The sequence below is a fragment of the Etheostoma cragini genome, chromosome 9 (genome assembly GCF_013103735.1).
Source record: "Etheostoma cragini isolate CJK2018 chromosome 9, CSU_Ecrag_1.0, whole genome shotgun sequence".
Classification (NCBI taxonomy): domain Eukaryota; kingdom Metazoa; phylum Chordata; class Actinopteri; order Perciformes; family Percidae; genus Etheostoma; species Etheostoma cragini.
In genome coordinates this window covers 24189430-24211218 of record NC_048415.1, presented here as the reverse complement: position 1 = coordinate 24211218, position 21789 = coordinate 24189430, and the positions used below count along the sequence as shown (strand labels likewise).

The window sequence follows — 21789 nt, the reverse complement described above, 5'->3', positions numbered from 1 at the left end:
CTGCTGCGGGCCGACTCGATCTTTCGACACGTCACTGTTCCATTCTCCATTTTTTCAGATAAATAGCAACGTAGCGTGAAATATGGAAGATTAAACTGTGGCACAGGGGACTACCAGGAAGACTATTGCTTTGAACAAAGGAGCTCTATCTGCATATTATAGGCAAACTGTGCCTTGCAAAATGTTTAAGCACATAATATAATAATAATAATAATAATAATAATAATAATAATTAATAGTGTTATTTAGTTTGGAATAGATGCACTCAATGAGCAGTGTGTTTCAGTATACTTATAGTGAGCAAAGCTAGATTCATAACTTCCACATTAGTAATGTAATTAATATACTGTTTTATAAATGATTACTGTATATAGAAAAATATGTTAAGCACATACATGTAGAATTGTAACTGTATCTATTCCTGCAATATTACAGCAAAAAAATAAATACATGTAAACTTCTTTTTTGAGTAAACACCCAAAAAACTGTAAATAATCTCTGCAAAATCCTGAAAGGACTGAATACTACATGAGGTCTATTGTCACTACTGTACTGGTGCTCAGGGTTCAAACTAAATGGAGAGACAAAGACACAGATGGTGGGAGAAAAAGAAAGAAACTCATACCCTGGACCTGCACCACTGTAAAAAATTAAAATAAAAAAAGAAGAAAAGAATAGCAGAAATATAACAGAAAAATTGAACAGAAAAACTTATATAACATTCACTTTCAATAATGAAAAAGAAAATGTACAATATTACACCCAACACCATGATTGTCATTGGCAGCTGTACATTATTATCTATAAATCTGCACAAATAACACAAAGGCTACAATTAATTTCCCATTTTCTGTTATTATGTCCACATGTTTTGAGAACCTGCTCTAAAACCCCGCCTTGGGCAGTCCCAGCAGACAGTCATACTCAGCCAGGATAATGTCGTGTTGGGTTCAAGATCAGATAAACCGAAGCAGCACCAGGCCAAGAAATGAATACATCAGCCTGTGATTTAAATTGTTTAACTTTTCAGATTTCTGGTTGATTTGGAAGCCAATCCCAAAGTTTAAAGTAATCAAAGTTTTCCTACCTTGTATTGTTATTTCAACAATGGGAATATGCGTAGGATATAGAGAAGGAAAAATTACATGCATACATGCTAGAGTTGGGCGGTATCCAAATTCTGATAGTGTCAAACCTCCTCTCTGTTTTACCGCGGTATAAAGTGACTGATTAGAGATGATGATGTGAGGCGTCACCAAACTGTTGCTGTGTGCCTCCATCGTCTAGAAAGGGAATATTAAACACTGACACTGAAACACCTCTCCCTTCTCATAAGGGTGCCCCAAATGCTGCCAAACTGCAGAAGTCCTGTTCTTTTTCCAGACAAGTATTGATGGGATTGAAACTGATATCGTTGCTATTTTTAAGACCTCTCGGTATGTAACCCTAATACATGAATAATTACAGTAACATGTATAACACATGAAAAGAATTTCAGTTGTGAAAGATAGGAGTTAAAAGCGAGACCGAATATAGTGAATTAATAATGCCTGGGGAGATATTTACCCAATGCTTGGTATCTCCTCTTCTACCACCAAGTCAGACAGAATGTAGTGATGCTTAGCAAGGAGAAATCTGGTGATGACCGATTCTCGGATCTGTGGAAAAAGCCAAGATTATCATCACCACTTAGCGTTTGTATGTGGAAACGACTAGGGTAATACATACTGTACATGGTTCCATTACACAGGCTACTCACCTTCTGAAGGTATTTGGCTACTAAGGCTCGGTGTGAATCCAGATGTTCTTTAGTGTCAACTACCTCGCCTTCTTTCAGTCTCTTCTCATATTCCTGAAATCAATTTTAACCAAAAGAAGAAGAAAAACGCCTCATTCAGAGTTAATGCATCCTTATTCATTATTTTTGCAATATTGTAAATGTTTGAAAGGCTGACCTGGAACACCTTATCTGTGACCTCCCTCTCCAGGGAAGGAACACACTTGTAATTTCGAAACTCTGCAACTTCCTGGTTCCTGAGAGTGAGCAGGCGAAATCTTTTGGACCTCTCCAACTCTTCATCAGTCACAAAGTTAAACTCCTCCTGCAGCTGTTCTAGACGGAAGTACTCTGGAGCTGTTACCGCTCCACTACTGGCCACCTGGTGAACCCCAGGTACAAAGAAAGAAGCCTTTTTTAGTTTTTTTAAATCACAAATAAGACCAAGCATCTAAATGCTCAGACCACTTGTTTATGCAAAGTACTGTATTCCGATACGCACTTTTAGCAGCTGCATGATGGAGGCATTTTTTGGATCGTTAGGGTCCAGTCGGGACCGTGTGGCCCACTCGCCAATCTTCTTCATGTCATATAGTCCAGATGCCCCAATAAATGTAACAGCATCAAGACGGCTCAAGCCACTAAAAACACAAAGAAAGAAAGTAATTAATACTTTTAAAAACCAATTACCATAGACAAGGTGCAAAAAATTAATTGGCATATACATCCTTTAAAGGACTATTCAAGCACATAAACTACAGACTGCACACACCAAATATTACCAATGACTAATTTTCCAAGCACACATGTTTTAAGACTTATTTCAATCAAAGGCTGCAGCTTATTTCAATGTGATTTGATAAAAAACTTGCAGACTTAAACCTTCCTTCAGACAGATGCATTTGGGTGCAGTTGTAGAAAGCTCTGACATCCATGTTTTGGGAATTTGCATAAAAAATATTGAGCCTTGATATTCATTTATGAGCTATATTATCAGACAATAAGCAAAAATGGTAATGTTTATGGCTCGGCAAGTTGAATAGGTTGTTGTTGTTAATGAAACATTTATGTTGAGGGAATTATGAGAAACTTCCCCTGCTACATAACCTTTGTTGCAAAAAGAAAGTTTAACATGATTAATTACTTAAACAAGTTCGAGCATTTTGCCAAGTTTATATCATTACAACATAAACAGAAACTACTGGCTTCCACTGAATCAGTAGTCATGTTTGGGAAAGGGTGAGCTGTGATGTAAATCATAGAGGACATGTATTAAATGGGCTAAAACACGCACAACCACCAGTACTGTCCTTTAAGTGACATTACCTTTGTATGCCACCATGTTGTTGAGACACAGGAGGGGCGAGTGCTACACCGTCCTCCCCAGACCCCCAATAAACACGACACGACAGCTTCCCAGAGGTCAGCAGGGTCTGTTTGTTACTGCCATCCGCTTCAAAGGAGAGGGGCACGTCTGACGAGGCATGCAGAGAGGACGAGACACAGGGAGACGGGGACTGACATCACTGAAGAGTCCCTTTACAATTTAAATATGAATGTCTCTGTGTTTCAGGTCTGAGCTTGCGTTAAATAAAGGCATTTACCACTTCCTACACCCTCGTGGTCAAACATCACTCTCTGGTTGCTGCTAAACTCAAACTCCTCAAGAGAGACTCTGTCCGCAACAACGGAGGGTTCTGGTACTGGAACAAACACTTGAGCCAGGAGGTAGCATGATGAGCCAATCTCCTCAAACACCTAACACACACAAAAACATACACACACAATAAATTATTACAGTTCATGAACAATCTATCACTAAGATGTGTGGATGACAAATGTGGCTGTACTGTACCTGCAAATTGATGCTTTGGGGACAGTTAACTATCTTGAGATTGAAAATCTGGCCAAAGTGCACTCTGAAATCAGTGTTCATGGAGCGGCTGTCTGTTCGGGACACTTCTTTGTCATTATAAAGGATCTTGACGAAAAGAGACCGCCTTGTAACATCCTCTCGCCGAGCTGTTTCCGACCTACAAACAGGGAGTAAACAAACCAGATGAAGAACATCCACAATAGAGCTCAACAGCGTGGTTCCGAAAGTGAAAATCATTTTCATTTTCTCCATAAGGATTTTGATAATTATTCTTAGTGTCTAAACCATGGCCACAAGCTACGAGAATGTGAAACGAAGGTTTATGCTGGAGGTAGAAGGCACAACTCTGTATGATATTAACCTTGTCTTAAGAAAAACACCATTATTTGCACTACCCACAATCCTAAGCATAACAGCAGGGTCTCTAATTGGTGGAGGTTGCGGTTGCCCTAGAAATACTTACTGAAGCTGCAAACAGCTAGTGAGCAGGGCTGGTACCACTAAAGTCCATGATCATTAATGTACACAGTCTTGTACATTTTTTTTTTAGCCTAATCAAACCTTTCATGGTCTTGGATGGCTTGGTTCAAGGCTTAAAACTCTTTAAATAAGCATTTACTAAAACATCAATGGAGCAATTGAATGGGGGAAAAAAACTTCCAGAATCAGAGCCTTTCAAAATGTTGAGCTTTATGCCACAATGATAGTGTAGTTCTTTTATATCAGATGGAAATCATCTTACTTTTCTCAAAACAAGTGAGAAATCTGCCAGTGGGTGAGATAAGAGGATACTATATTTCAATATGTTTACTAAAACTCTTGAAAGAAAGTAAAACTGAGTTGGAGTTAACACTAACCCTTTTTAAAGATATAGTGCGTAGTTTCTGTCTCCCCCATGAGGAATTCTAAGTAATGACAACAACACTGTCGGTGCGTCCACATAATACAAGCCTTACGTGATCGCGCTTCCCCCCCACCCCTCCTCGATGCAGTTGCTAGTAGCCAAGGAGGACACTGAGGATTAAAAAAACATGATGGACTCTTCAGAAGAGGTCATTATCTCATTATCTCCACTTGAGTCACCAGAGGCCATCTTCTGAACACAGTCACACTGAGAAATCCAGAGAGAGTTGTGTGGAGCTGATAGTCTTAATTAGCTTCATAGCAACTCATTTGGCAATGGCTTGAATTTAATGGAAATGTAATAATACTAAAGCTTTAAAGAAAGCCAGACTTTCTCTGTTTTTCCTGATCATACCTGGGGCAGAGTTCACTGGCGGTGAGGTTTCCCGATGCGGACAGCTCAGGAATCAGGATGGATTCTCCGGGTTTCCTGCGTATCCTGGAGGCTTTCTCTCTGACCTGCTGCTCTATAGAGTCAAAGTCAGGCTTCTCTGGAGGCTCAGGCTTTGGGGGGCCTTCTCCAACGGGCCCTTCTAATTCGCTCACATCCTGGTATTCATCTTCTTCTTCTGTCTCATCCTGTGCCTTGCCTTTCTTCTTCTTTTTTCTCTTCTTCTTTTTGGTTTTCTAAAAAATGAAAACACAGTATAAGGGTGTTAATATAGTTTTTTTTAACATTATTTTAGGGGCATTTTTGGCCTTTATTCTGACAGGATTACTGAGGCCAAAATTGATATTTGTTCAAAAAATATATAAATATCGGCTGATAGGATGTTTTGAATATAGAAACATAACATATGCAAACAAACTTCATATAGATGCCTTCCCAATTTTTATTAAGACCAAGACACATACCAATCAGAACAGTGCAGTTTAAAAATCACCTTGTTAGTGCTATCTGATGGAAAAACTGTTTCTAAATTATTTAAAACCTACTTTGGCATTTTTAACCTGACAAACATTGTTACTTATCAAGTGACAGAGTACTGATATATTTGCATTAAGCTAATAAAAAAAGCTGAGTTATCAGTGTGAATGTAATGGTACCTGTTTCCTTATACAGAGCTTCCACTCCTGCAGCTGTTTCTTATACTCTGCAAACTTTTTCTGGTAATCCGCCTCGATCTCGGTCTCCAATTCCATAACCTCTGCCAAGATTTCATCTTCATACTCTTGCTCATCTGACGTCTGGTCCACATTCTCTCTGGAGGCAAAGTTGAAAAAAATGAAAGAAAAACAAAGCAGACAAAAAGGAACAAGAATCTGTACACTAAATGAGAAAATACACACATTATCCAGCAAACATTTGTTCGGGGTAGAAGTCAATGTGTAATCAGAGCATTTTCAATATAGTTCTATGGAGCAGCATTAACAAATGCATTTTTACAGACATGGGCCAATTTTCTAACTACACAAAGAGATTTACCTTCTGAGCGAGAGCTTATAGGGAGTGTTGGTAAACTTCTGAAAGTCTCTCAGGGCCTTGAGCTCCTTCCACAGTTTAACTATGTGTTTCAGCAGAGTCCTGTCTTTCTCCTGCTCACTGTCTCGCAGCTGCCGAGTGTTCCTGTGATATTCAGGGGTAAAAACAGGCCGTGTATATTTCTTGTCAAGACTCTTTTTGTCTTTGTAGACTAAACAGGATGTGGATTGAACACGATTTGGGGACCTCACCTAACCTCCAGACTGTATTCAGATATCCTTTGCTGCATGGCTTGATTAAGGGTCTCCCCACCATGGATCTCAAGCATATTCCGCAACGCTCTCCTTAATCCATTCAACTACAGCACACAGGTAACACACAATGTATATATGTGGTTTATTTGACACAAGAGATTTCTAGATGTATTCTGGAATGTAAGAAACAGTTTTGGAGAGTCGTTGTGTTTTACATTTCAGCTGACAAAGTTTACCTTGTCAGTAAGGTGTCCTGTGAGATTATTGTGCTGCCTGGTGAGGTACTGATCATACAGCTGAGCCAGACGGGCCCCCAGCACATGTTCGCGACTGAAGAGGGGGTGATGGGAGAAGATCAGCCCCGAAACATCCACATCAAGCTGGTAGTCTCCCTCGGGGTCCGCTGCACCAGCAATGTACAAGTTTGCATACTTAGACTTTACAGCCTGGGGGATAGAACAACATAATTTGTCATGCAATGTTCTGAAAAAGAATAATTGAAATATACTCTGTGCTTGTGATTAATTGAAAGTATCTTAGTATGTGTGCAAGCTTAAAGGAAGCAAGAAATAGTGGGCAAGAATGATTGACCATCTTCAGGGAGTGCTGTAATGAAACATCATGCATGACAAAAATGTAAATTTAACATTTGAACTACAATGGATGCTCTGTTTTCCAGATGATCAAATATTGCAGCTGTGCTCATCTCCAGAGTAAGAAACAAAACGCAAGACTGTGAAAACAAGAATTCTTTGGGGGTTTTCCATTCAAGACACACCCAACCAAAACCAGGTCTCAACGCCGTTTTGGATTTGTTATTTCAGGGTTTCATCATTTGTTATATTTTTTCTCTTTGGTCAGCAATGTCATTGCAACATTTGAGATCAATGAATTCAGGAGTGTGAATAAGGTCTAAAAGGATCTGCCTCCAATAACGATGCAGACGGACAATGTACTCTGACACATTGTTTGTCATACCTAAGTGAGATGTGTTGTTCATTGACAAAAGTTCAACGCTGACCACCATATTGCCTCCAGGCACGTCACAAAGCTCAAGAACCTGGGATTAAACTCCTCACTGTGCACGTGGATCCTTGACTCCCTGACAAGCAGACCAAATGGGGTGAGGGCGGGCGGACACACCTTTTCCGACCTCATCGTTAACAGCGGAGCACCCCAGGGTTGTGTTTTGAGCCTGTTGCTGTACACACAACTGTGTAGCAAACTTCAACAACCATCCAACACCATCCTCAAGTTTGCTTGCGTCACAGCAATGAGGGGCCTGATCACAGACAACACTGAAAAGGACTACCCAAAAGAAGTAAAGGACCTGACCTGCTGCTGTTAGGCCAACAACCTATTTATGGAAAGAATAAAGAGATGATAGGGGAGTTTGGGAAGAAACTACGAACCCTTTAATATCAACTGGTCCTCAGTGGAGAGGTGCACTGCAAACCTTTAAGCACCTTGGTGTCCACATCACCAAAGGCCTGACCTGGGCAATGCATACTGACTCAGTGGTGAGAAAGGTTAGGGGGAAGCTGTTTCACCTCAGACGCCTGAGGAAATGTTGGTATCCCCTCAAATACTGAGGGATTTCTACTCCTGCATTAACTAGAGCACCCTGACAGGGAATATAGTGGAAAGGACTGCAAGGCCCTGCAGAGAGTGGTTTGTTCAGCTGAACACACAATAGGTGCTGCTCTATCCTGCCTAAATATCATTTAATTTATTAGACGTTGCAAGAAAAGGAGAATCCCTAAAGATCCAAATAGCCTTTTCTTTCTGTTGGGGACAGGTATAAGGTAGCAGATACACCAGGCCAGCACAGCCAACACATCCTGTGTTTCTTTAAATGCCCAGATGGGATTTTAGATGTAGCTGTATATTGTCTGCAGAGATGATATCACAGATGTGTCAGCCTCCATCTCTGCTCTATTCCTTGGTAAAAAAAAAAAAGAAACAACTCCCACCCACCCACCCTTTTACTTTGTAACAAATGCCAAACTTCCCTTGTGCTTCTTCTTTTATTTAATGGCAAAGAGGTAGGAGAACACGCAAGTCTGAGGGTGCCACAACATTTTCAGTGTATGATTGTACACAGTGCTTCAGATTTGCCAAATGAATGAATGAGCATTTCTGACCTTCCTGTACACAGTGTGCAGTGCAGGATCCAGGTCCTCCTCCATGTGGAAGAGAGGGGGTCGGGTGGACGATTCCTTTATGGGGTCTGGCAGAAGCATGATTCTGCCGTCATCTCCAAACCACTTCTTTCCCTAAATAAAGAGTTAGAAAATACATATATTTAGGGTGCTTGGGCAGTTCACCTGTTAGAGCACAAGCCTTTATAAAGAGGCTTAGTCCTTGATGCTGCGGGTTCAACTCTGACCTGCGACCCTTAGGTGCATGTTATTCCCTTCTTGCTCCTCTCTCATGTCTAAGCTGTCCATATTATATATGGACAGCTTGGATATATATATATATTTTTTTTTTTTTACTGGTTAAAATTACCTCCTCCATTTTCAAAATGCGGTTCTCCAGAATGTTCTCATTGGTCAGGGATATTTTAGGCCTCTCCCCTACATACAGACCCTCGTCCTCCAGATAACGAGGCTTCATGTTTTCAGGCAGTTTAATGGTAGTTGGGACTGTGACAATGAAAAATAGAATGTTAACACGTCTTAAAGATAGTTAATATCCTCAACAGAATATTAAAGCTGACACTACAGTATTTTAAAGCTCGGTGTGTTTATTGGATGGGTTTGTACATTAAAGAATACCTGTCCGAAAACTCGGCGTGAAGAGGAGCTCACTCTCTTGCTGAATACGTTGTCGGTACCCAACATACTCAGCTTTCTTCACTTCCAGGAAGTCCCTTGACGATTGTTCAATGACGAATAAATCCTCCTCTTCATCCCGCACAAGAGGAGCCGCTTCACTCTAAAGCAGGACAAAGAATACAAGGCGAGAATATGAGGAATCCACTCGCTCTTATGCAACTGCAGCTACAGAATAGGTGAAAATAATCATAATACACACGGATCGTTTCTTCCAATAGCATGTCGGTGTCTTACCTGGTCTACATTTTCATCTTGATTATCTTCATCTACTTCAGCAGCTTCCTGCTGTTCAACACCTCCTTCTTCATCACTGTCCTTCTCAGTTGTTTTTTTCTGTTTTTTTCTTTTCTTGCTCTCCTTCTCAGTCCCGTCTTGTGGCTCTAGCTCAAAGTTGAGTGTAAAGAAATGGTATGCCTCTTCAGCAGTGGGTAGCCCTTTTTCTGTCTGTATTTACAAATAATGATTAAATACATACAACACAAATAATTAGTTCTTTAAAATGATTGCAATCTTGTCTCCAGCCTTACTCGTCTGGCTGCTTCTCGAAACTTGACCCTGGTCCTGAGAGCAAGAGGGTCATCGTGTCTTCCAGTTCTGTCCGGATCTATCTGTAAAACATCGGGAGTAAGGCTGCGTTCACAATGCCTGCGTTGGCCTGACGGTCTGGCAAATCGCCGGATCACTTTTCTTGGTGTTAATGCCCACATAAACCTCCACTGCACTGGGTTAAATCATCATTCATACCTTGTCAAACCTTGTTACAGTTTCTCTGTCTCTGAGGCTCTGCAGGCGGCTGGCAGGCTCGAGAGAGGCCTCCTGCTGCTGGAGGCTCTCACCCTTAGACTAGAACACAAGTAGCTTTTCTTATAAATACAAGTTTTTGCAAAACAGGCAGGTTTTGGGAATATGATATATTTTGTAATTGTAATCAAATACAAGCTAGTTTGTGTACAAAAAAAGACTTTGGGTTTACTCTGGCTGCTCTCAGTGTCTCCTCCAGGCGCCGTGTCACAAAGCTGTCTAAATGCTGAGAGCTGGTAGAATGCTGCCTTCCTGAGAGACCTGGAAGACAAAGCACACCATGAAACAATAATTACACTGACTACACAGTATTGTATTATTACTGACACCGATAATCTCATATCAATTGCTGGTAACTGACTGCTTGGATAGGGTATCATCATTTTTATAGTCAATTAACTTGGGAAAAGCTGCTATTTAGGTTCATTTTGAGAAGTTTAGGTAATTTTGTGAAATTAAAGAAAAACATTATATGCAGCATAATAAGGTCATAAAGTACTGTTTTGGTACTGATACTGGTAGTTTTGAATGGTATCCAACCCCTAACAGCCAAAAGGCATGAAGGGGGAGAGGAGGAAAGTTTAGAGAGAAGGTGGGCACTAACTTCTCTGAGAACCAGTCGGAGGTCTTGACAAAACCCCAGAGTCTCCTGCCTTTTCAGCTGATCCCTCATCTTCACTGTGGTGCTGAATGGTGGAGATCTCCTCCACATGGGACTCCTGGGCAGAAGACTGGCCAAGCAGCTAACATGTGCCAAGAGATGAAAAATGTATACATATACTGTTCTATATAGCTTGTAAACGAAATGGGTTTTATGAAACTTGCATTAATGCAATTAAAGAATGGTTGCAAGAGGTAAATGTACCCTTTTCTTCTGCCTCTGTCTCTGAGCCCTTAACGTGCGTTTCAGTGTCTCTCCTGGATCTTCCTCACTGCTTTGACGTTCCTGTTGCAACACAGCAACAATGAGAAACAGCAACAAGACTGCATATACAAACTGTTATTCTATCCACACTGCTTCATAGCACAGCTGGGAAAGGCTGTATTAGCAAAGGCAAGAGTGAAGGAGATTGGTGTTGGGCAGCCAGCAGCACATACAGGAGAGGAACTACAGTCTACAGGCTAAGCTACAAAACCCACACCAACCTTCATTGTAGCTTGCAGTTTCTCCTCACTTCTCAATTTGGACGACGGAACCAGAGCCTATCAAGTATAATTAGATTTCCTAAAGGGTTAGCAGCTCTTCCATCTGTGTTCCTGACTTTGAGTGTGTACAAAGTGAGACACTCCTCTAGCTCATGTTGAGTCTTGTTAAGGACAGCTCTCATTCATGGTGATGGCGCAGTGGATATGACACATAGCTTTGGTGTGGGAGATATGGGTTCGATTCCCATGCGATAAGTCACCCAATGTGTCCCTAAGCAAGCTTAACCCCTATTGGTCCCGAGGCGTTTGACATATAGCTTTAGTAATTGTATGTCGCTTTGGATAAAAGCGTCAGCTAAATGACATGTAATGTAATAATATTCAGTTTGTGCTGGGTGCTAACTCATTACTGATAGTGTCAATCCACAGAAACAATGCAAAATATAATGTTTATCAGTAATAATATTCACTTATGGGACATAACGTGTATACATTTACCTGAGTGTCGTCCTCATTTTTATTTTTAACCAAAGTGTCTTGCAAAGCACGTCGTTTCTTCTGCAGTTTTTCTCGAAAGTCACTAAAACAGAAATAAAGCCAGTCGTTTCAAAACAGAGCTAACATTAGCTTAGAAAGCTACCTTAACGTGGCACGTAGCTAGTTAGCTATGGCGCTAACGTTAACGTAAGCTGATGAAAGTGTAATTCTGTAATTGGAGAAACCAACAAGGAAAAACTAATGTAGCTAACTAGCTAACTAACTAACTAACGTTACCTTGAGGAGGCCAGGGTGGCGAGGATAGTTTACTTTACAATAAAGAAAGTAACGTTACAGAAAGTCAGGTCAGGACTGTGATCACTGTTGTTGTGGTCTAAGCTAAAGTTAGTCTGTTTTACAACCGGCTAACCATAAACTGTGTGTTGTTTACTTGCTACAATGTATTTATCCCTCGGTTTACCCGAGACAGCGCCGTTTTTGCAGCCCGTTATATTATACATCCACGTCGCTGCCTAGTAACGAGATAAACTACTCCCGCCGATTTCCGGAAGTCCCGCCCTACTATGCTTTGATTGGCTAGAACTTGGTACCTTGGTGCGTCTTTGTGATTGGATGCTAGTTTCACAAGGATTTTTTTGTCGGCTGGTCATTCAGGATCACTATACTGTAAATATAAAAATCTTTTTATGCCGTCTATGGTTATGATTTATAACCATGGTGGATATTCATTGAAATTATTACACGAAATCTGGAACTACGTGTTGTCTTCGAGGCAAATAAAGGTTTAGGGAACTGTGTAAGAGTTTGGGAAATGCTTTGTTCATGTGTGCCCCTTAATAGCCTGTCAAATGAAGATATTTCCTATTTCGTAATAAGACCAACTACAAGGGGCACTCTGGGCCACATAGAAGAGATGTTTCTTGGTAGAAAGAGAAAAGCAACTGTACAATGCATTGAAGACATGACAGTCCATTTTTTCATTGTGTAAAAACATTATTCTCATTATTTTTATTAAAAAGGTGCAGTTATTTTTCTCTCTTTCTACCCAATGCAGGATATAGGACCATGGCTCTCTCCCAGTGACCAGGTCTGCCCGGTGTGGATGATGCTCTGCTTCCTCCAGGTCCCCCATAACTCCTGTCTCCGTCCTCCGAACATCTTCCATCTGGAGTTTAAAAATATAATACAGACAGAGCGAGGCATTTACCAAAAAAAAACAACTGCAAAAGTGCATTTTGGGGGTGACCTCTAGCTCCCCTAGCAGAGCGCGCCCCCATGTATGCTGAGTCATTGGCAGTGGCCTGGGTTTGCATCAGACTTGTTGCCCTTTGCTGCATGTCACCCCGCTCTCTCTCTCCCCACTTTCCTGTCATCCTCCAGCTGCTTTCTTGCATAAGAAAGGCAATAAAAGCCCTAAAATATGTCTAAATAAATATTGTGACTGACCCATTTTGACTTTTCATATTATATTTTGCATTAACTTTGTCTCACATGTGCCACAGTTTAGCCTTTTTATGAAGGCAAATCCCCAAACTAAGCTTGGACCAGGCAACAATGTTTATTTAAGTTATTGATTCAACTCTGATCCAAAACAAATACATCAGAAACATATTCAAGCTTAATCAAATCCTGTAATTTAAAACTATAACTAGCAGTACAAATGTTTGTATAAAAATATAGTTTGACCATACTATGTGTGTTATAAATTTATTTTTAAAAACAACAGTTACTAGCAGTTTGTGTTTTCCAGGTTCTATGCATAGTCCTCGGCCAGTGTGTCGAAATAGTTTGTGTCTGCGTATAGAAGGAAGCCAGAGAACAAGCTGTCCGCCCATGCCGGGTCTGCAAATAACCCATTCTGGTCGTGGAAGAAGATCTCCAGCCACACCTCATCTTCTGAGTTCAGGTACATCACAGTGGACCCAGACGCAACGTTGTGGTTCCCCGTGTTGGCGTCAAAGGTTTTGATGCGATACTGACCATTCTGCACCAGACCAATGGCCAGGTGTTTGTTGGCCAGTGTAATATCGTAGGAGAAATAATAAACGCCTGGGTATGGACAGATGAACTTGCCCGTCTGTGGGTTGTAGTGTCCGCCCTCGTCAAACAGGACCTTGTTGAACTTTATGGGGGTTTTCTCTTGAGGGTAGCTGCTGGTGATTCCCACAGAGAAGGCCGATTTAGGCAGCAGGCTGCCACACTTGCAGATTCCGGCAGTCCCACGTTGCCCTCTTTTGCCCTTTTCCCCTTTCTCCCCTACAGGGCCCAGAGAACCAACTGGGCCCACATCTCCATTCTCTCCGGTCGGGCCTCGTTTCCCTGCAGGGCCACGATCCCCTCGGCCTCCAATCCTACCTGTTGGGCCAACTCTGCCCTTAAACCCTGAAACAGAAAAAAATCATGTTGAGATCATCATTTCTGCACAGTCACCGATGGATTAGTCTCGCTTTGCCAGACCACAACACTGCGGAGGAGGGTCTGGCTAGTTCACACAGCAATCCAGGATGAGAGACAAACCTGCTCTGGTTTATTGGCAACAACAACATGTGTGACATCAAAGGATGTTTTAGTCATGCAACAGAAAACTCAGATTGGACAGATAGTCTAGCTAGCTGTCTGGATTTACCCTGCAGAGATCTGAGGACCAGGTAACCATAGTCCTCAGATTGGACAGATAGTCTAGCTAGCTGTCTGGATTTACCCTGCAGACATCTGAGGACCAGGCAACCATAGTCCTCAGATTGGACAGATAGTCTAGCTATCTGTCTGGATTTACCCTGCAGACATCTGAGGTAACCATAGTTAACCATAGTTTAAAATGTCAACACAAAGAAAGCTGACTCTAACTACATCCAGCCAAAAAGAGGGACCTCTGGGGGAATGTCAGGCGGCACTAGAGCAATCCTGGAAGTGGAACGTCATGGATATAGACTACTGATAGATATGATTGTTGTTGGCAGTACTCTGCCATGTGAATGAGTTTCTCTTCTGCACTTGTTGAACCTGACTATCAAAGGCATGGTTGGTAATGTTGAAGAGCTGGTGAGATTTTAAAGTAGTATCTCTTCAGGGCTCAATCTAATCCCTCCCCCTGCCCTCGGGGCGCCAACCCACACACAGACATGCACGACTATCGCTGCCTCGCTGCATCAGAGCAGCGCGGAGACAGAACCTGCAATATTACTCATCAAAACTACTTCACATGGGGGCGACCCCTTGCTCAACTGGTAGAGTGTGCCTGCCATATAGGCAGAGTCCTTTGAATCTGACCTGCGGCCCTTTGCTGCATGTCATCCCCTCTCTATCTCCCACTATCCCTATCTAATTAAAAAAATCCAGAAAAAATAACTACTTCATGTCAGTTTTCTTCTCCAGTAGACTTGCAGTAACTGCGTTGGCGATAATGTGCATTCAGCTCAGGATCGTACAGAGGAGGAGTAGAATACGCACAGGGGGGCAAGGAGGCATTTCATTGGTTCTTTCCAAGCGAACCGCCAGGCAGTGATTGGTGGGCGTTTGTACAGCATTACAGCAGCTACAGATGACAGATCTTTTTTGCTCCTTTTTCAAAGCGTGTGACTAAGTTATTGCTGTCCGGGACCATTTCAAACGATATATATGAAAAAGTGTATATTAGAAATAGTTACCAACCCTACCTTTAAAGGCATAGTCAATGGAAACACAAAACCCCACCCAATGTCGTGCAGCAATTTAGCCTTGGAACACACCTTGACATTTGAACAGCACAGTTTGACTTGATTCATCCAAATCTTATATTCAGTTGACTACACAGTAAACTCCCTGGGGCGTGGGATCATTGTGTTGGTGCAAACACAGGTGAGATATTGATGGAGGTATGTGTCTGAATTCCTGTTTCCACACATAGTGGAAACACAAGTGCATTATTACTGACATGTATTTGGCACTTTACACCGCATAGTTAAAATCAATGCTGTGCTTTGTTTCTGCTGACACAGTCCCTATTTTTGAAGTTTTTTGGCAGCGTCTCCAGGACAATTTCACCTTCCGAATATTCTAAAATAAAGTAATAAAGCTTTACCAAGCTGTGACCAACCAGTATAATTTGTTTGGTAACGTCTTAAATAATGTTTAACTTATGCATGACTCATGATGATTTAATGCATGAATTCCTGCAGGATGTATCATGAATTCCCAGTTACTTTATGCAGCCAAATCAGCTGGATTCCCCTTGCATTAAAGTTCATGTCAGACAAATGCATTCGCTCAGCCTCCCTGAAAGCAATATATAGCATATTCTCATAGAAATATGAAACTATTTATTTATGAACAAATCTTTTTTTTGCTGCCTCCACCTTCTTTTGAAACTAATTCATCTTCTGGCTGTGGTAACAAGCACACGCCGAGAATCAAAAACACCTTCCACGTTCTGCGTGTGTGTTGTTAGGTCACGGCAGTTTGCTGCTATGACAACCATCCACGGCCCGCCTCAAGCATGAGGCGGTACTAATCTGTAATGGAAAAAGTTGAGTCAACCAGGTTTTATTAATGCAAAAACTCCATAATATGTCAATTGGCACAACAACAACCAGTTTTTTAAAAACTGCATAATTCTGTTTGCTGCAACATAGCACTGTTCTTTTGGTAGCATATGATTTAATTCATGAGGTACCTGTCAATTAACATTCCTGAAGATAAACTGATGATCTAATTAAATTTATACTAATCACGTAAAGGCATGGTGATTTGATCATTTGTCAAAAATGGTAACACATACATCCTGCATGCATTAATTCATGGATACAAATCATCACGAGTCATGCATTACATTACATTACTTAACTATATGATTAGTACCCTTATTAAAAAGTGTTACTACTTGTTTGTGTTGTGCTCCACTTAAGATTGAAAGCTTGGGGAATAGGCTGGTAAGTGAACTCTGAGTTTAGAACGGTTATATGTCTCTTCATGGGACAATGTATGTACAGAAGGTGTACTTTTTTAAAGTACAGTCCCTGTTAACGTTGTACTCTCCATAACATTCATGTTTGGGGAGCTGAAGGCCTGAAGCCTGACCAGAATGATCTTCTTTAAGCCAGCAATGTGTGCTATTCCAAACAACTCCTGCATAGTTTGTCTGACACTTCATTAAATAACCACGCTATTTATGGAAAGGACTTTTTCAATGGAATTCATCGATCCATCTTTACGTCAGCTCCTGCTCACGCCAGCTAGGCAAACCTTTCTGTGCCAGCTTTTCCCTTGCACGGATCGGTGGTGTTTATTTATTTATCGGCACACATAAACTGATGCTGTATCTGTATGTTTTATCATATACCTGTGTCTCCCTTTTCTCCCTTTTCACCCTTCCTGCCATCTCTGCCATCTCTTCCCGGGATACCCACATTCCCATCTGCTCCTGGGGGCCCGCCGGGACCAGGTTTGCCGGGCAGGCCCGGTGACCCGGGGACACTGCAGATCAGACGCGGTGCTCCTTTCACTTTGGTCTCAAACAGCTGTCCAAAGACACAGTGGCACAGACAGACCGCTCCCATCAGCGCCCACATCTTCAAATCTGGAAATGCAAAAAGCAACTTTTAAATAACTGACATCTAACATGCTTCCAAGGCATCTTCAGTGTCTGTCTACAAACACGGCGATTGGTATTCATCTCAGTGCACAATTTATAGCTTTGTCAAAAATACAGAACAAAATTGTTTTGTGTTTGCAGATGTTCACAGCAAAGGGGGGGGGGGGGGGGGGGGGGGGGGGGGGGGGGGGGGCAAAGCAAACAATAAGACAGAAACTTTGTTTGAGGCGCCAGACTTTCAAACAAGTTCTCGAGAGCTTGTTATCAGTTTTCACACCGCTTTCAAACACGTACAATGGTGTTGTCATGGTCACAGACAGAACGACTGCATGTCAGTGAATCTAATTTCTGATCAAGTACAGCATGAGGCCACATGTGACTCTTTTTAATGAGAAGCAATTGCTTTTTGTCTCACACTCTGATGTCCTAATCCACCACGGAATTGCATGCGAGACCTCAAGCAAAACCTATGTCTCTCTGTTCCAAGTCTTCTTTTTTATTGCCAAAACATTCCCAAGTTATGACATAACATCCAGCACAATGTCTGTCAAGGGAAACCTAATCAGGAAGCAATGGCACTCGAGCTGACAGACACAGTACATGTGTATACAGTTTGTATATGTTACCAGGAGAGAAAGACATCCTCTGGTCATGTATAACTGTGTTTCACTGACAGAAAACACCCATTAGTTTAAAAGCAAGAACACTTGTGAAGTGGCGAATGACAAACTACACACTAAAATCCACTCTGGCAGAGGTTGGACCTCAAATATCCCATAATAATGCCAGCTATGGAAGATGGCCAATGCCAACAAGATGTGCTCTTCTTCAAGAAAGTCGAATGCACAAGTTTAGCGTTAAGATTTATGGATATCATTAATACATATTTGTGTTTGGTCTCTCTGCACATTGGCCCATGTGGGTGTGAGAACGTAAGTTCTCCATCTGCTCTTTGGCTCTCTCTGTCAGTGGGGGCGTGGGAACATGTGTGTCAGGTTTGAAGCGGTGGATCATCCATATAAAAAATGTATTTTTTTTTTTGGTATTGAAGCTTGTTTCCCTTTGCGTTAAATATCCCTTCAGTGCAAGATGCCGCTTCAGAAAAATGATGTGTGTAGTAACGGGACAATAAACACAATGAGATAAACACATAGACACATGCCGTATAAAAGCTACTCTGTGAAACACACACACAGCCCCTCTGTGCTGTCAGGGTGTTGTTTTGGATTTTTGAGGGAAATGACCTGGCCACCGAGCCAGTGTGAGGTCCTGAGAGAGAGAAACCCCGCCTGACTGAAACTCTGTCTGCAGCAGTGATGTCAGCATTAGTTAAATGGCTATTATTAAGAAAATGGTGGACTCTTTACACACATGTGCATACACCCGCACACAAACATGTGGACATGCCTGTACATGTGCATCAGGACACAAATGCATGTTAAAAATGCTCTAACATGGACATACAGTAGGTGCTTGCAACTCATTAAATCGTAAGTCATAAAGGGACAACAACATTAATAAAAAAAAATAGGCCATTTCTGATTTCTTTTTGTAGATAACAAATATAATAAACCTTTAAAAAACTACTTTGCGTCTTCTTATTCCAGTGAACACGTGGAGCGAGGTAGATTCTACAAATCCGATTAAAAACTTGTGTGTTGGCTATCCTTCCCTGAGAAGGTCTGTGTCCACTTTAAGTCATGTCTCTGTGATGGCCTGGGGTGTTGATGTCAGGCACAAGTTAACTGGTGATTTCTCAGGAGGCAGGTGGTTTGTAATACCAGGTTTTCATGTTTGAAAAGTCATTTAACATTTAACATAGTAAATGATCTTACTATATATATACATGATTAAAAAAAATTAGAATTAGAAGCCATGCATGCATACATGTGGGAATAATTGTACACAAACACTGATGCAAAGACAGGGATTTGCAAAGGTACTCAAGGTATTCACTTGGCATGAACGGAAAGTCTTAAGGATGAAAGTGTCTTTTTTGTTAATACTCAGAATGAAAGGTCCACAAACAAACAGAGGTGTGTTGCAGTGTTCTTACCCCACAGTTGGCAGCTGTTCATCTCCAAAGCTGATCAGTCTTCTCAGTGTTTGGGAGTCTTCGTCCTATCTGCTCAGATTCCGTTCTTTTTGAGGATTTGACCCCTTGGCTGTCATGTCATTTGTCGTTATTCTTCTCCTGCTGTGCTCTCGGATATTGGCGTGCAGAGCTCAGCTGCTTCACTGTCGACAGTGTTTTGTAATGCAACAGCAGCCTGAACTCACTCCATCCAACCTTCCCTCCTCCCTCCCCTCTCCCCCCCTCCTCTTATCCACTCCCTTCTCTCTGCCTCATTAACTTTCCCAAAGCAAACACACATCCTCCGGATAAACTCAGCGTGTGCATACAGAATCAACTCCATTATGTCATGTATGAAGACTAGTTAGATGTCAGACACTCAGTTCAGAAGTCAGCAGCTTGGAATCTGTAGAATAAAGCTGCTGTTCAATGAAAAGTTGGATGAATAAAAGGGAGAAGTCATGTGTGCTTCAGTGTTGGTCTCCGACACTCGCCCCTAGATGGGGCCAGAAGTGATGTGAGGAAGTGTGATGGGGACTTCTGAGATTATTTCCTTAACACACATGATTAAACGGAAGACACCTTTATAAAAAATAACATCTCCAACATCAATCAATGCTTTATTAACTGGACTAGTAAAAATAGTAATTTAATGAAGTTATTTCAGCTAACCAATGTGTTGATTAAACTTTATGTGAACACTTGGGAGGTATGATGTAAAGCTATTTACATGATAGAATACAAAAAGTAACACACAAGAAAGAGCTGCTGATCACTGGAAGCAGTGTCGAGTCTGAGTCAAGTCTCGAATCCCCAATGTTCAAGTCCAAGTCACCGAAGAAGAGCCTGAGTCGAGTCCCCGTTGCCTAAGTTTGAGTGTGTGTCAAGTCACGAGTCCATATACACTAGAATGTACCAGTATTATGTGGAATACAGTCTAAATAATAATATAAAGAATATTTCTTTGATGTTGTATGACATCTATTTATGTGACCATAACCATGTTACACAAAATAAACAAGCATTGTATTTTACAACATTTTGATGGTATGATTCTTTTTCTTTTTATAATTTTCTCATGTGGGTTTTTCAGGCCACAAAATGTAAAATAGTGATCATGTTTGTGTATTTTCTAAGTACAATAAGACTGAGGCACAAGGTACAGCACAGATGTTAATACATTTTACATTTTCAAAATGTCAGTACAGCAAAGGAGTTATCATACAGCAGTTATGAGGCAAAACTTATAAAGAATAAAGAAGGCATCTGATGCATTGTTATTTACATCTAACACACATATTTCCAAAGACCAGCATCTGTTACATCACTAATGTAGCTGTTAGACATCTCTGGTCTTGCCAATTGTTACATCTCTCATTACATATGTACACATCACTAGTATCAGGCAAAACGCTTCTAGGTTATCCAATTGTCAGATTTTCAGATTCTTTTGAAAAAGTCAGCTTTTTCCATTTAATTTAGTATATTTATTTAATTATTAGTTAAATTGTCAAATTTTAAAGTTGTAATCCTTTACAACATGAAGTTACAACATGAGATTACATAATTGGAGTTACAATATTGTGTTATATTGTGTCCTGGTTTTCAAGAACCTTACAATATTACAATGTAAGCTATAAAACATGTCCGACCACACAGCAGATGATGTGTTTTTGAATAGATAAACCGAACTATAGTTTTCATGGTGAGACACTTCCTGTAACAGACTTCCTTTGATCATTTTCAAGTTGCAATATGAAACCCTCCGGCATAGAAGAAGAAGGAGTTCCACACAGAGCGTTAATGAGACGGAGCGTTGACCGTCTTGACTGCTGGATGTTGGTAATATACAAGGAAGCATTTGCTTTGCATTTGGTCTCACTGCTTCATACGGAAATCATTCAGAAAATGTCATGCTCCATTCGTGTGTCTGTCACACACTGCATTAAAAGAAAGAAATGTTTGTGGATGTTGAAAACATGACAAGATAATAAAAACATTTGGCTGCTCTCATATAATTCAAAGAAATGTGCATGCACTTTGTCTCTGTCTGATCCTTTTAGGGGATAAAACAAACTGGAACCCAAACCTTCAGTGCCAATTTTATTGTGGTTAAAAATGTGTTGGTGTGGAAATTAAAAAAGAAAATGGCATCTCATTGGAGTTGGAGAAGTTTTGGGTGCTTTTTTAAATCAGTTGCAATGCAATACGTGCCTATTAAGCTAATTTGTTTAGCTAACTGGAGCAGATAATGAAACAATCTGTTGATCCTGACATGCAAAAACGTTTTCCTTTTAAAGTCACAGCTCCAGTCTCAGTTTAGAAGTTATGTGAGGACACTATTACTCCTCTTCTAACAAGTAACTTTTTTTGCTATTTTATCCTGCTCATGGTTTTGATTCAATTCTATGTATTTCATCACTGTTTTTTTCAGTCTCTTTGACCTTTATCACGAGAGAAAAGAAAGTTACAGTATACTACTGCAAATATCCTTCAGCTAAAATCCATCCAAAGACAACGATCAAACTAAAATGAACAGGACCATGTACAATTGGGCATGAGGAGTACTGACAGGAAGAGAAGGTCAATTGAGAGAAGCTACTCTAAAAAGCCGAAAAACAAGTCTGT

The 21789-nt window shown here is 41.0% G+C and overlaps 2 protein-coding genes across 6 annotated transcripts in view; both read right to left on the bottom strand.

The window, feature by feature from the left end:
* The window catches only part of cc2d2a (coiled-coil and C2 domain containing 2A), an 18072-nt gene extending 6013 nt beyond the window's left edge, over positions 1–12059 (bottom strand). For 2 of the 5 annotated variants that reach the window (XM_034882691.1, XM_034882693.1), the window contains exons 1-25: positions 11795–12059; positions 11519–11600; positions 11021–11077; positions 10740–10820; positions 10479–10617; positions 10047–10135; positions 9818–9916; positions 9601–9681; positions 9308–9517; positions 9014–9173; positions 8745–8881; positions 8378–8509; positions 6470–6679; positions 6231–6337; positions 5983–6123; positions 5604–5760; positions 4912–5183; positions 3633–3810; positions 3382–3535; positions 3104–3251; positions 2280–2418; positions 1956–2159; positions 1760–1852; positions 1567–1658; positions 626–640 (exon numbers count right to left, since the gene is read on the bottom strand). In XM_034882691.1, coding sequence (XP_034738582.1) covers positions 626–640; positions 1567–1658; positions 1760–1852; positions 1956–2159; positions 2280–2418; positions 3104–3251; positions 3382–3535; positions 3633–3810; positions 4912–5183; positions 5604–5760; positions 5983–6123; positions 6231–6337; positions 6470–6679; positions 8378–8509; positions 8745–8881; positions 9014–9173; positions 9308–9517; positions 9601–9681; positions 9818–9916; positions 10047–10135; positions 10479–10617; positions 10740–10820; positions 11021–11026 — 3044 coding nt within the window. In that variant the 5' untranslated portion in view covers positions 11027–11077; positions 11519–11600; positions 11795–12059. Of the gene's footprint in view, positions 1–625; positions 641–1566; positions 1659–1759; positions 1853–1955; positions 2160–2279; positions 2419–3103; positions 3252–3381; positions 3536–3632; positions 3811–4911; positions 5184–5603; positions 5761–5982; positions 6124–6230; positions 6338–6469; positions 6680–8377; positions 8510–8744; positions 8882–9013; positions 9174–9307; positions 9518–9600; positions 9682–9817; positions 9917–10046; positions 10136–10478; positions 10618–10739; positions 10821–11020; positions 11230–11518; positions 11601–11794 lie in introns of those variants that run through there. The other 3 variants (XM_034882694.1, XM_034882695.1, XM_034882692.1) reach the window with 2 other exon arrangements.
* Positions 12060–13025: 966 nt separating this feature from the next.
* On the bottom strand, positions 13026–19386 carry LOC117951140 (complement C1q tumor necrosis factor-related protein 7). Its single transcript, XM_034882705.1, has 3 exons — positions 19144–19386; positions 16836–17072; positions 13026–13900 (listed from the first exon to the last, which is right to left on the bottom strand). Exons 1-3 carry the CDS (start codon positions 19163–19165, stop codon positions 13272–13274), a joined length of 888 nt encoding a protein of 295 aa, XP_034738596.1. The 5' UTR covers positions 19166–19386; the 3' UTR covers positions 13026–13271.
* Between the last annotated feature and the right edge of the window lie 2403 nt (positions 19387–21789).